Below are 15,739 nucleotides of genomic sequence, written 5' to 3' on the forward strand. Positions count from 1 at the left end.
GGATTTGTATGGCTATTGTTCGACATCAATGTTTTTTGTTAATGGAAAATGTGTATGCGGAAATGCATTTAAAAAACAAAAATGCAGATTTTTCATTCTTTGTCCTCAAATAAGTAATTTGGACAGTTTCCTAAACATTTTTTCCTTTATTTTTAAAAATACACACTTTATTGTTATTATGAAAAACGGAAATATATTATTTCACTAGAACTTAAATAACTATAACAATTTGTTTACAATTGCAGCATTATAACAATATAAATCACAAAATAACATACTTTCTTTTCCAATGGCAGCATTATATAAGTATAAATAAAACATTTTTTTTTTAATTGCAGCTTTATAATAACAGTGTGGCAAAAAGAAATTGTGCAGTCATATCACGTTTTAGAAACTATTTTTTGTGTTATACATTTCAAAGCAGAAGCCCTTCAAACTCTCATGAATGTCTTTATCTAGTACATGTACATCAGAAAATTTTCAATCACGTCATATACAGGGTGATTAGGAAGTAAGTTTACTACACAAAGCACCATATCATTGATGTGGCAAACTTACTTTCTATCTTCCACAGTTTTGGGTACGGGTATGTATCGCTGTTATATGCATTAATATCTGTGAAGTGTACTTCATCAGCAGAATAAATCGGTTCCTTACAACCCCTTGTAACATCAACAAAATACCCTCCTCTCATTCGCTGTAGTGAGCATTCATTTTTTACTCAGCAAATGCAGCCATCCATTTTTTACTGCTCATCTATGGATGGTCTGTCAGCCAATTTCTTTGGGACTGCTGCCATTTGCCAGCAAAAAACTAAACTGCAGACTATAGTACCATATATTCTGCTTCTGAGATTTAGTGTAGCATGTCAAAAAGGCGTGTTAAACTTTGCAGATGCACATATAAGTGCCTGCACGCTATTCTCACAGGAGTGACAAATTTGGACTTGCTTGCGCTCCATGTGGAAATCGCGGGATAAGCAGCTGGGTGGTTAATGATTATGTTATTTCTTTATAATTTCTGACATTTACCAATAAACTTTGGTAAATCATAAGATTAACTGGTAAATGTATGAAAAGCAATCTATTTCTTAATCATTTCTGGCATTTACCACCTTATTTGGTAAATGTTGACATTTACCAGTAAAATTTAAGATTGACCGTAACACATACACACATTTAAAAAAAAAAAAAGAAAAAATCTGACACATCAGCCATAATCCACATGCATGAAGTAGGTGTACCTTTGAGTGTTATTGTTTTTGCTGTCAGTTGAGATGACCCTGAATATGTATTTGTCCGGAAGCAAAGAAAAAAGGTTTCCTGGGTATAGAGGATGCCACTTATCTTTCTCCAAAGGCCGAGGGGTGTCTTCAGTTGAGGACTGATAGAAGCATGGATTTAAATGGGTCTGTAATGAAAGTAAAAAAGGGAAAATACATGAATACTTCCAGTTTAACATACCCATTGACTCAAGAGACAACAAAGCAATTCTGCAGTTTTTCTATAAAAGCAGGGTTATAGAGTAGTTATCTGTCTTCTTTGGATGAATCAATGGCAACTTCCACATGAGTCATTAGAGTCACTGGAGTATGTGATTGTATTGGGAACATGATTAAACAGCAAATAGTTGCTTCCGGCAACTTGGCTCCGAGCTGGCTATTTTAAAATAGCTAGAAACACATTAAGATGATTTGAGAAATGATACACGGAGCAACTGCAATTGAAAAAAATCACAAAAAGGAAAGGGACATAAAAAAAGACTTACAATAACAGTACGTTATTTGTATTGATGAACGATTAACCGAAAATACGGTTAATTTTCAATTATTAAATTAAACACCGAAACTGACTTTGAACGATTAATTAACTGCACAATTTTGGTCTATTATTATACTATAAAAAAAGTCACGTCTTCTTTATGGTCACTCATCATAAAAGTTACTTCCGCATCCCAGCGGTTTGAGTCAGACAGCCACTGAAGCTGCTCTCCCTCTGGGATCTGTAGTCAAGGGAACTTCGAGAACTGCCCTCCTGTTAAAGCTCCCATAATGCATACAAAACGAAATCACAAACAAAAACACACAGGGAGCGTAGTGCAGTATCAGAACTTCATTATAAATACTTGTCAGAGGAAGAATGTGAACGAGTGTTTAAATACTGTAAGTTTATAAATACAAACCATTTTTTTTTCTTTACACATTTATCAATAACCTTATTAATGACATTTTGTTTCGCAAGAGAAAAGCAGCAGATATTAAGTGATATAAAATATAGGGCCAGTCCATCACTCACCCTTGAAACCGAAGGTTCATGGATGGCGATATAAATATGTATTTATAAGTGAGCTACCCAAAGTTATTGTATTGTTTTACTGGGACTTTCACGTTTATGTATCTGTTATTGTTACCTCGGTTTCTCATTTTAGTTTAGTCAGCGAGGCAGCTTAATAAGACAATTTTTAATAATAAAAAAAATGTTTCAAATTACTATTTATTGTATTACGTTTAATTTAATAAGAATTAATTGGAATGTAATACAAGAAAGAATGGCAACCTGAAACAAAAGTAATTGTAATTATTAATTACGAACAATTATTTTTCTAATATTTTGTTTCAGGTTGCCATTATTTCCTGTATTACGTTATATTTAATTAAACTTCCAGCCATGTATTATTATTATTATTATTATTATTATTATTATTATTATTATTAGTTATGCAACATTATCAACTCTAGGCAGTTGAGAGCAAAAGAGTGCTTTGTCAGATAGTGTGTGCAGATAATGGTTTCTGTGAAGTGGTATTGTTTATATATCGGTCATGCTGCTTTAGTAGTGACTTCAATATAATGCATACTGTATGTTTTGTAGGTTTATAAGTGCTGTTGAAAAAAGTTATTGAAGTTTTATTGTAGTTTATAATTAGAAATGTAAAAAAAAAAAAAATTAAATCAGGAACATTTTTGTGACTTTTTGCTCCTAAGAATGATGTTATTAGAATAAATCGATAATCTGGATTATTTTTAGATATCGAATCGATAAATCGAACCGACATGCAAAAGTGATACTCGCTCATCACTAGTTATTTGCTCTTTAAGATGGTCTACCGTGCATTGTAATGCAAGCCAACAACATTCTGCATCTTGCCTGTGACCTGGTTTTGACATGGTTGGTCATCATCAAATACAAGTAAAAGCAAGCACTTCTGTCTTAAAAAATAAACAACAAGCAGTCACAAACATGTGTTTTCAGCACCAAAAACACATACATGCATTGGCCTCTATAATAATGGTCACTGTATACCCAGTGCTTTAACTGAATGCCACTGACCTCAATTTCACAAAGAAATATGAAATTTAAGTGACATCTCCTGCCTACCCATGGCAGATGAAATCATTTTTTATATTCATATTTCTCAGCATTTTTCTGAGGCCATTCATTAAGGAGATGGAAAGTTGTACCTTGAACTTTTTGCCTAACAGACAAGGATTGTGTATTTTGATTCATTCTATAGTTAGGATATGAACCCACTCTTAACTCATTTTAAAACAATGATATAACTCATTTTAAAACAACAATAATAATACTAATAATAATAATAATAATAATAAATTATTATTATTATTATTATTATTATTATTATTATTATTATTATTATTATTATTATTATCATCCACAGTTCTGGCTTGCAATCATGCATGTAGAATATCTGACCATATTGAGATAATCTGTGTTTTTTTCTTTAAGTGTATGGGGACTTCAATTTATGCTTTGTTTCAAGCACTAAGATAGCTTCCTCCAATGCTGGATCAAATTAACAAAATTGACTACCTTCATCAAAGGCAAATTAAGAATAAGAGAACAGAATATGGAAATTACCTGAGATCAAAGAGCACACAAACAGGAAACAGAACAGCAGACATTATTATCCCTATGAGAAATGTGTTTCAATTTGAGTAAGGATCTTAAGAAATTAATGCTAGAATACTACTAATGTTAAAGTATTTTAAGAGCATCTCAATTACAGTGTGATTAAGTTTAAATTTGAGAATAATACATTTTGAACCACATGGCCGAATTTTTCTTTTAAAATTTCAGAGGAATATTTAATAATTAGAAATAATATTGTAGCGATCTCGGTTAACGCAGGCATGCGCATCACACAGGGCGAGGCAATCCACACACAGGCAGAGGGCGTGCACAAACCCGGGACCTCTAGCACTAAAGCAGAGCGCCGATACCGCTGTACAAAAGAGCCGGCTCTATTGCAAGGAGCGTATATCGGGCTTATGTCTTCGTGTGTGATTACGTCACCTACCAGCCCTGCTACTGCCTTCCCCCGTGCACACTACAATACGATTAACCGCCATCTGATCCTCGAGATGGAATTATGGTGGTAAATACATCCTGCTATTTATTTATATATTTATATCTATATATTTTTACAAACTATACTGAATATCTCAATTATTTTATTTTATTTATTGGTTTAAACCTAAAATCATAAACCATCATAATCATAAAAGTAATGCATAACCCTGTACATATTTTATAGCTTTAGTCCTATGCATTAGTATGATAGCCTATAGATATAGATTGCACTATATTCATAAAAATATATTTATGCAGACCTAAAGTTAAGATTCACAATTATGTGTTTTGTTTTTTTTTGTCATTTCACTGTTAGATCAAAACATTTCAAATGTACTTGATCTAAAAGAAAGCTTTTGGATATAACAAAGTAATCATTGTCAGCTGGCGCACCCTTAAGCTGATGAATTCTGACCCATGCATTGTTGGGTAATGACCACATGCTGTCCACTGACATGAACCGAGACGCTTTGCTATGGTATTATAAAGACACCTCAAGGTGCCCTTTGCAGCACCAAAGCTGCTAAAGGGATATCTGCACACATTTCAGGATATTATATATATATATATATATATATATATATATATATATATATATATATATATATATATATATATATATATATACACACACATACACACACACATACACAGTACTGTGCAAAAGTTTTAGGCAGGTGTGAAAAAATGCTGTAAAGTAAGAATGCTTTCAAAAATAGACATGTTAATAGATTATATTTTTTATCAATTAACTAAATGCAAAGTGAGTGAACAGAAGAAAAATCTAAATCAAATCCATATTTGGTGTGACCACCCTTTGCCTTCAAAACAGCATAAATTCTTCTAGGTACACTTGCACAAAGTCAGGGATTTTGTAGGCATATAGTCAGGTGTATGATTAAACAATTATACCAAACAGGTGCTAATGATCATCAATTCAATATGTAGGTTGAAACACAATCATTAACTGAAACAGAAACAGCTGTGTAGGAGGAATAAAACTGGGTGAGGAACAGCCAAACTCAGCTAACAAGGTGAGGTTGCTGAAGACAGTTTACTGTCAAAAGTCATACACCATGGCAAGACTGAGCACAGCAACAAGACAGAAGGTAGTTATACTGCATCAGCAAGGTCTCTCCCAGGCAGAAATTTCAAGGCAGACAGGGGTTTCCAGATGTGCTGTCCAAGCTCTTTTGAAGAAGCACAAAGAAACGGGCAAAGTTGAGGACCGTAGACACAGTGGTCGGCGAAGGAAACTTACTGCAGCAGATGAAAGACACATCATGCTTACTTCCCTTCGCAATCGGAAGATGTCCAGCAGTGCCATCAGCTCAGAACTGGCAGAAAACAGTGGGACCCTGGTACACCCATCTACTGTCCAGAGAAGTCTGGTCAGAAGTGGCCTTCATGGAAGACTTGCGGCCAAAAAGCCATACCTCCGACGTGGAAACAAGGCCAAGCGACTCAACTATGCACGAAAACACAGGAACTGGGGTGCAGTAAAATGGCAGCAGGTGCTCTGGACTGATGAGTCAAAATTTGAAATATTTGGCTGTAGCAGAAGGCAGTTTGTTCGCCGAAGGGCTGGAGAGCGGTACACGAATGAGTGTCTGCAGGCAACAGTGAAGCATGGTGGAGGTTCCTTGCAAGTTTGGGGCTGCATTTCTGCAAATGGAGTTGGGGATTTGGTCAGAATTAATGGTCTCCTCAATGCTGAGAAGTACAGGCAGATACTTATCCATCATGCAATACCATCAGGGAGGCATCTGATTGGCCCCAAATTTATTCTGCAGCATGACAACGACCCCAAACATACAGTGAAAGTCATTAAGAACTATCTTCAGCATAAAGAAGAACAAAGAGTCCTGGAAGTGATGGTATGGCCCCCACAGAGCCCTGATCTCAACATCATCGAGTCTGTCTGGGATTACATGAAGAGAGAGAAGCAACTGAGGCTGCCTAAATCCACAGAAGAACTGTGGTTAGTTCTCCAAGATGTTTGGGCCAACCTACCTGCCGAGTTCCTTCAAACATTGTGTGCAAGTGTACCTAGAAGAATTGATGCTGTTTAGAAGGCAAAGGGTAGTCACACCAAATATTGATTTGATGTAATTTTTCTTCTGTTCACTCACTTTGCATTTAGTTAATTGATAAATATAAACTATTAACATGTCTATTTTTGAAAGCATTCTTACTTTACAGCATTTTTTCACACCTGCCTAAAACTTTTGCACAGTACTGTACATATATATACATATATACACACACACACATATATATATATATATATATATATATATATATATATATATATATATATATATATATATATATATATATATATATATATATATATATTATTGCATAAGTATTCACCCCCTACCAATAATGACCCCCGTGTCACATTACCTGAGCACATATTTAAAAAGCTGCCTGATATTCTCGGTGTGACCACGTGTCTGTTGCACTACGGAACAAGACGCTACGTCACACAGCAACCTTCGCCATTTGATTCCTCACTCCAACCTTGCTCTGTTTTTGTGAGTATCTTTTTCTCTTCGCTATTCCTCCTTGGAAGCGGATGTGTGGTTTTGGCGGCTGAGAAGCAGCGGCTGCTGTTTCCGTGCCTCGTAGCTCCGGCTCGGCAGCTTATAGCACATTTACCCAGTGCACAGCACTTCGTGCATAGAATTCTGGGCCTTTATCGGTGGTACATACCACTCCCGTGCGTAGCCCCGGTACACTCAGCACCCCCGTGCATTGTACTGCTGTGCATAGCACCCTCAGTGCCCCGTGCTCGGTGCCCCGTACATTCATCTGGATTAACCTGGTGCATAGCACCTCCGTGTATAGCCCCGGTACACATAACACTCCCGTGCATAGCATCCCCGTGCACTTCCTCAGTGTCCCCATGTCTGGTAGACCTCAGTACTTAGCACTCCTGTGCATAGCACCAGTGTCTTACCCTGTGCTCAGTACAGGTGCATAGCACTCCTGTGCAGAGCACCCCCCACATTTATCCATCCGCACAATGTCGTTCCATGATTGTGTGAGATGTGGGGCCAGCCTCCCCTCAGAGGACGGCCATAATTTGTGCGTCCAATGCTTGGGAGCTGATTATGCCCCGCGAGCGTTGGCAGATCCCACATTTTGTGCTCTGTGCACTAGCTTTCAAAAGAGGTCCAGGGCTAAGAGGGCAGACCGTGCTGAAGGTTGTTCCACCTCCTCTGGCTCTCTGCTGACACTCTCAAGGAGCCCCTCGCATGAGCCGTCTGCCAGCCACAGTGCTCGGTCTGTATCTCGCTCTCTGGAGCACAAGACCAAGAAAGCAAAGCAGCGCAGGCACTCGCCCAATGCAGATGCGTCAGCCTTACGGGCACAAATGAAGCAGCTAGCAAGCACGGTTGCATATCAGCAGTCGTTGTTGGAGTGTCTTGTCAATTTGACAGCTCCCCCTGCACTCACTGGCTTTTGGGGTACTGGAGACCCCCTCAGCTCTTGCACTGGTCCCTGCTCTCCCGCAGTCTCAGCTAACTGAGGAGGAGCAGGACGATGCGGTGTCCCTGGCCGTCTCCATGGAGGAAGGCGAATTCAGGATATTATATATATATATATATACACACACACACACACATATATATATATATATATATATATATATATATATATATATATATATATATATATATATATATACACACACACACACACACACACACACACACACACACACACACACACACATATACATACATATATATATATATATATATATATATATATATATATATACACACACATACACATATATATATATATATATACACATACACATATACACATATACATACATATATATAGACCTATATGGCTCCTAGCAGTCTGCTGGTGGACAAGCTAGCCGCCCTTGTGAGCAGAGCTGCTGCCCGGGTCCAGATCCCTTGGACTGAGGAGACCCAGGTCCACCGATCGGTTTTTGAAACCTCGGTGTCGACTACACAGCGCTGTAAGCCCCTCTCGGTCCTCCCGGATTTTGAGGAGGAGTTGCAGTCTTCATGGAGCAGCCCAGCATCAGCGCCCACTTGCTCCAGAAGGGTGGAAGCATTGTATGCCCTCCAGGGCACGGAGAAGCTGGGGCTCCAGGATTTTCCGCCCGTTGATTCCGCGGTGGCCAAGCTATCGGACGTAACCTGGATGCCCTTGTAGTTTCGTGACGTCAGGTTTGGCTCTCCCAGGCCAGGTTCCCGTACACAGACAAAGCGTCCCTGCTCAACGCGCCCATCTCCCCCGGCTACACCTTCGGGCCAACCGTGGAAGAGACGCTGCAGCAGACTCACTACGAGGGAGTCGTCCCACACACACCCAGCACCAGGGACAACAGCGATGGAGACCCAGAGCTGCTCCACCTGGGCCAAGCAGGCAGTACTCCCGCAACCGACCCTCGGCAGGGGCGGGCAGCGCCCTCAATAGAGGCAGCGCCAGCCGAACACAGCCCAGCAAAAGCAGCAGTAACCCTGACGGGCTCCAGCCTCCGGCCTCAGGCCCTGCACCCGTTCAGCCAGCACCACCTTCTAGCATGGAGGCAATGCACCACCGACGCGTGGGTGCTTGCAACCGTCCACTCCGGCTATTCACTCCAGTTTCGAGCCAGACTTCCTCTCCTCCAAGGGCTTGTGAACACTTCAGTGTCCAACCACGCACAGACCTCTGTCCTCATGCAAGAATTGGACGCTTTACTCACAAAGCGTGCAATTAATCTTGTAGAACCCCCATGTCAACAGGAGAGTTTTTACTCAAGGTATTTTCTGGTACCAAAGCAGTACGACAGGCTCTGTCCCATTTTGGATCTCAGAGGCCTATACATATTCCTAAAGGAGAGAAAGTTCAAGATGCTAACTACCCGTCACATTCTCCAGTCCGGCCGGGCAACTGGTTTGCGACCGTGGACCTCCGGGATGTGTACTTCCACGTCCCGGGGCAGCATGTACGAGTTCTGTGTTCTGCCATTTGGTGTCTCTTGCTCCCAGGACTTTCTCCAAGTGCATGGACGCAGTTCTGGCACCCCTGCGGCTGCAGGGGGTCTGGGTCCTCAATTACTTGGACGACTGGCTCATCTGTGGCCAGTCGCGGGGGCAAGCCGTGTCTCACACGGCTCTAGTGATGGAGCATCTTACCTGGCTGGGGCTCACACTCAACCTGGAGAAGAGCTCCCTGCAGCCGGTGCAAGTGACGGTTTTCCTGGGGATCCGGCTGGATTCCCGCTCCATGCTCGCTTCACTGTCGACCGACAGTGTAAGCGCATTGCAAGCCTGTCTGTCCCTTTTTCATCTCAGACAGTCAGTGTAGGTGGTGCTGTGCCAACGTTTGCTAGGTTTGCTGGCCGCAGCATCCTCTGTCCTCCCTCTCGGTCTCTTCCATATGCGCCCCTTGCAGGCATGGCTCAATGCCCAAGTAGTTCAACCAGCCCAAGACAGACACAGTCAGTTGACAGTGTCTCGGTCATGCTAGCGTGCCCTGAGCTGGTGGAAGAATCCTCGCCACCTCAGTGAAGGAATAACTATGGGTGTAATATAGTGCAGGATGTGCCCTATAGTCTGGACGTCACGAGTTCGAGTCCAGGCTATTCCTTGCCAACTGAGGATGGGAGCTTCCAGGGGGCAGCGCTCAATTGGCTGAGCGCCACCCGGGGGGAGGGAGGGCTAGGTCGGCCAGGGTGTCCTCGGCTCACCGTGCACCAGCGACTCCTGTAATCTGTCCGGGCGCCTGCGGGCTTGCCTGTAAGCTGCCCAGGGTTGTGTTGTCCTCCGATGCTGTAGCTCTGGGTGGCTGCATGGCGAGTCTGCAGTGTGTAAAAAAGCGGTCGGCTGACGGCACACGCTTCGGAGGACAGCGTGTGCTCGTCTTCGCCGCTCCTGAGTCTGCGCAGGCGTGGTAGCAGTGGGCTGAGCCTAAAAAAATAATTGGACATTACTAAACTGGGGAGAAAACAATAAAAATAATTGGCGACCATTAAATTTAAAATAAATAAATAAATAAATAAAATTAAAAATAAATGATGGACTTCACTGTGCTGAGAGGGATAAATCAGCGCCTTTTAAATTTGCTTGTACCCTTCTCCTGCTCTGTGCCTCTCTACCACTTTATCCCTGACTTGTTTCGAAAGCTCCTTGGTCATCATGGTTACCTTGTTGGATCACTATGTGAGTTGCAGCTTAAAAGTCTTTATATACCTGAGGGAAATTATCTACAAGTTAAACCACTTTGAGTACACACTGGCTGAAACCATTTCACTAATTTTGTGACCTTTCAAACAAATCATTTGCACCTGAGCTGATTTAGGGCTGCAGTAGCAAAGGAGCTGAATACTTATGCAACTGAGATTAATCTGTTTTTCTCTGTAAATGTTACTTATTTATATTCTATATGCATTTTTTAACTTTATCAATGTGGAGTAGTTTGTGTAGATTCTACATGTAAAGTCTAATTTGAAAGTGTTGTGGAGTATGCTCAGGCACCAACAAAATGTGAAAACTTTGCAGGGGGGTGAATACTTCTGCAAACCACTGTATTATATATATATATATATATATATATATATATATATATATATATATATATATATATACACACACACCGAGCATCAAAAAAACCTTCTTATAACACATTTATTTTTGAAAAAAATAACATATATAAATAATGGACATTGACAAAATATTTTTGGTTTCCTTTTAATCACTCGATCATTCATCCTTGACCATGACACGCTTGAGTGACTATGACTGAAGCATATGCACTTAATCACCTAATTAGTGAGACAGTTGATTGGACACTGGATATGGAGTGATTTCAGCTGTTGAATTGCAAGCTTGAATAAAAGCAATAAAGAAAATCACAGAAAAAAAAAAAACAATATGCCACCCCTGTCAAGAGAGCAGCGCCTTTGTGCAATCGGCATGTTGAGGCTGGACTTGGGCAGCATACTGTGGGTGCTCACAGCCACAATTTCAAACCTGGCGAGACGGTATAACCAGACACACTCTGTCAATGACAGGCCATGAACTGGGAGACCAACAGTCATAACACTTGCCCAAGATCGACAGATCATTTTGCAGCATCTTCATGATGTCAATTGTTAATCAGCAGAATAGAAAGTCACTGCACCTGCTCTAAAACAAAGTTTGTCATTTTTCAATCACATCTAGTGAATTTTATCCAAATATAAGTGATAAGTTTCTTTTAATGCTCAGTATATATGAGGGTTGGTGAACTAAACATGAATTGACCATTGCAATGAGAAGCACTTGAGGAGTTGTAATAGTGGTAATAGGTTTGACAGTTTTTGTATACTTAATTAAATCTGCAGAAAAAAATAAGCTTGTCACAATAAAATTTAATTTAGAGAACAAATGGTTGAAAAAATATGAAACAGGTATGTTTTCTCTGCATAAGCTTACGAAAAACTTGGCTGCCATCATGTAATCTCAACATTATGCTTGATTATCACCATGATAACTTTAGCTTCCTACAAATTTGATTTATTTGGTTGTTTTCTTTTAACCGATTTCCAATGAGCAGCCAGGCAGGTAAAAATATAAAAAAATAACTAACTAACTTGTATTAACTTGTTCAAAAATACTGAACTGCGGCTTTCAATACACACTCAACTATAGCACTCCTAATAGACTGCAATACATCAAACACTATTAGCTCTGCTCCTCATACCCTCAACACTGCGAACACCTAGAAAGCTGTCGCATGAACTGCTACAGCGCTCCTGATAAGGTTTTGGGTCATTGAGTAATTTACTCTCCAATTCAGACACAGAAACAGAACTTTTTTTTTTTATTCCAACGCTGCAGATGGAATATACTAACAAAAGGCCTGCATGCACATTCTATACATTTCTAAAGAAACGATAATATTGTATTACTGATTGATTGCCTTGCTATAGCAATATAAAGCATGCCAACTTTCTTGCTAACATGGAATATCTTATTTATTATATAGATTTACCTTCCAAAAATCTGGTTGACGAGTAAACTGGCAGGTTAGGTTGAGGGGCATTAAGACAACACCGAGAAATCCAGAATCCAAAATCAAGAATCCAGTTGCTTATTCACATCACAAACATGCATCGCAAGTGAGTTGAATCAACGTCGTTTTTTGTAATTTTTTTTATTGAAAACACAGACTTATTGATCATGTGTTTCTGGCCCTTCCCAATCAGGCTACAAGCTGTCCCGTCATTTCTATGATCCATTCTCTAGCTATCGCATGCAGTACATTCACAACTGATCATTGAGACACAGGGAAACAACGAAGTACAAGAAGCTTGATAACATGCAAACTCAAGCTCTGCAGCAAAATTGCTATGCGTATTCATTGCGCATTCAATTTAAATATCATGCGTAATTCATATTTTTTCAATGCGGAAAACACCTTTTAGGTAGCTTATCTGGAGTGCTAAACTGCCATGTGCTAAAGACAAAATGCTAGGTATATGACATGGGTCTTCTGGATTGATGTTTTGGAGAAAACAAATGAAGTGATAGTGAACATCAATGAAGGCACTGGTAGTGGGACACAAAGTAAAGTACCGCATCCCCAGCTAAGGGCAAGGGTGCTTACAAAAGACAAGATTGGTCGTCCGTGCAAAAATGTTTTCTAATACCAAATAACAACCAGAGCAATGGCACTGCTGACAACTCACCTCTGCAGTAATGCCATTTAATGTAGTAATAAATTAAAAGAATTACAGGAACAAATGGGTATAATATTGTTTAAGAGGTGTTCAATGAAGCAGTAAAGGTGGTGTCTACAAGAATCACTAAAACAGTTATTCATGTTAAGTCTGGTAAGGGAAGATGCTGTTAGTCATTCTAATTGGTAGCAGACAATGATTTAAATGATGTTGCCCTTCTTAGCAGCTTGAGTGACTTTTTAATGAATGACTGACATTTCAAACTGGAAATGAAAATCATTTTTAATTAAGAATTTAAATGAAATGCAATTGGCTAGCACCTGAAATAATAATAATACAAAAATAGAATTAAAAGCATTTTACAAAGTGGTGCCATTGAACACAGGAAGCACTCATTGAAATTATTCTACACAATTATTATTATTATTATTATTTATTTCTTAGCAGACGCCCTTATCCAGGGCGACTTACAATTATTATTACAACATTATTTTTACATACAATTACCCATTTATACAGTTGGGTTTTTACTGGAGCAATCTAGGTAAAGTACCTTGCTCAAGGGTACAGCAGCAGTGTCCCCCACCTGGGATTGAACCCACGACCCTCCGGTCAAGAGTCCAGAGCCTTAACCACTACTCCACACTGCTACCCTGAAAAGAAAAATATCCAAAACTACTCTACCATGAAAAGAAAAATATCTAGGCATTATACTTATTTCATCAGGAAAGAACACCTGACAAAGAAAAACATTTTATCTATTTAAAATATAAATATATAAGACTTGTATCTATTTAAAAACAGGTTGTCAGCAGCGCAGGGCTTCAATCACCACATGCCCTGTGTAGTATATCATGGCCTTTCTGGAACGGCATCCAATAATATGACAAATCACACAAACATTCACACTTGTATTCAGCGAATTATTGATTTTCATATGCATTTGACCGGTGTTCTTGTTTAATTGTGAAATAGAGAAATAAAAACATCTTTGTCACCAATTTAAACTGTATCAGTAAAAATGGTATCAGAATATTTTTTTTTTAAAGACTGTATGTACTGACAGTTCTGGACAATTTAATTTTACACTACAGTTTTTATCCCCTGGCGCTACTGCATTTTATCTCATCAGATAAGAAACATTAGTACCTGTTTGTACTGTAAATTTTGAGAAATGTTTTTTTGGGAAAAAATAATAATAATAATAATAATAAATGTTGTTGAAGCTGACACCCTGGGATCCTTCAAGAAGCTGCTTGATGAGATTCTGGGATCAATAACAACCAAACAAGCAAGATGAGCCGAATGGCCTCCTCTTGTTTGTAACCTTTCTTACGTTCTCATGTTCTAGATGTAGTATGGAAAATTGTGCTTAATAAAGCAGAGACCAAATCACGGGCATTTTGTGTTTAAGAATCAGTCACAGTTCAGTATATAAAATGAATCAGTTTCTGGTGTGTGAAAAAAGACAAAAAATGTGCAGGTGCATCATCGTCCAAAAAAAGAAAAAGTTGGTTCAGAAATATGAAGAAAGTTGCTTGGGAATTGGATTTATCTTTGTTGGCACTGCAGATGAACCTCGTCCTTGGTGTTGTCTGTGTTGATGTACTGGTAAATGACAGACTGTTTATAAAAAATTGAAGTGCAGCTGGAGTATCGTGTGTTTTTAAAAGTAGCGATTTCGGTAATATTTTCTTCAGGGAAAACTAGAGTGAAGTTAATCCAAACGTAAAGCCAGAATGCAGTTAATAGGATGATCTATTTTACAAAAGGTATCAGGCATGCGTTTCTTTTTTTCATTTTTGACTACTGGAATTAGGTGTGGTGTTCTATACACGGGATGAGATCTGTACACGGGATAAGATGCAATGGAATACACATTTGGTTGCTGTGTTTATTTTTTAGTTCTGAAAGAAAATATGTCACAGGACCATTTCAGGTATTTCTTTTTCCTTTTCAATCTGACTTTTATTTTAATCAGCTTCATTATATTCTCTTCCTCATCTTTGGATACAATGCATTTGTAATAGTAGAAAGGAACAAACATCCACAACATTCCTTTCAAAGAAAACTGCAACATCAGAAAATTCCTCTTGAAGACAATATATGTTCTTCTGGCCAAATTGTACTGTATTTTTTAGGGGTCTCCATTTACATCTGCTCACATTAGGTCTCATAGTTTTAAAACCTTTTGCTAGGTCTATAACCTGGCATATTCATAATCTATACTAGCATGCCAATGTGTTTTTGTTTGTCATGCCAACAACACTTTAGGGATGTCTGCTGCAAATTACTGAACCAACAGTGTACTCTGTCCAAGTCCCAACTATAGAGAAATCTATAGCAATATGGGGTTGATGACCAGTAAGTAACACAAAAAAAGGTTTAGAATAATCTACTTAATTTGGCAATGCTGTTGAGAACTCAACTCTTAACACAACATTATAACGTCAAAAAACAAAAAGCAAAAACATTGATAAACGTCACAAGATTATTATTATTATTATTATTTATTTTATGTATAGAGTGACATCCAGAAGCTCTGGTGGGACTCTGATAGGTTTTTTATTCCACATGACATGGCAGATAAATCTACAGAGCAAGCCAACCTCACTCTTGGCTTTTTCTTTCAAGCATGTGATGTGGATCAGAAATCACAGGCAGATAT

General features: G+C 39.1%; 1 protein-coding gene across 3 annotated transcripts in view; it reads right to left on the reverse strand.

Annotated features, from left to right (window-relative positions):
• Window positions 1-15,739, reverse strand: part of aplf (aprataxin and PNKP like factor) — a 91,988-nt gene that overhangs the window by 45,778 nt on the left and 30,471 nt on the right. For all 3 annotated transcript variants that reach the window (XM_059025460.1, XM_059025459.1, XM_059025462.1), the window contains exon 3: window positions 1,244-1,410. In XM_059025460.1, the coding sequence (XP_058881443.1) occupies window positions 1,244-1,410 (167 nt within the window). The remainder of the gene's footprint in view (window positions 1-1,243; window positions 1,411-15,739) is intronic.

The sequence above is a fragment of the Acipenser ruthenus genome, chromosome 6 (assembly GCF_902713425.1).
Source record: "Acipenser ruthenus chromosome 6, fAciRut3.2 maternal haplotype, whole genome shotgun sequence".
In the NCBI taxonomy this organism is placed as follows: domain Eukaryota; kingdom Metazoa; phylum Chordata; class Actinopteri; order Acipenseriformes; family Acipenseridae; genus Acipenser; species Acipenser ruthenus.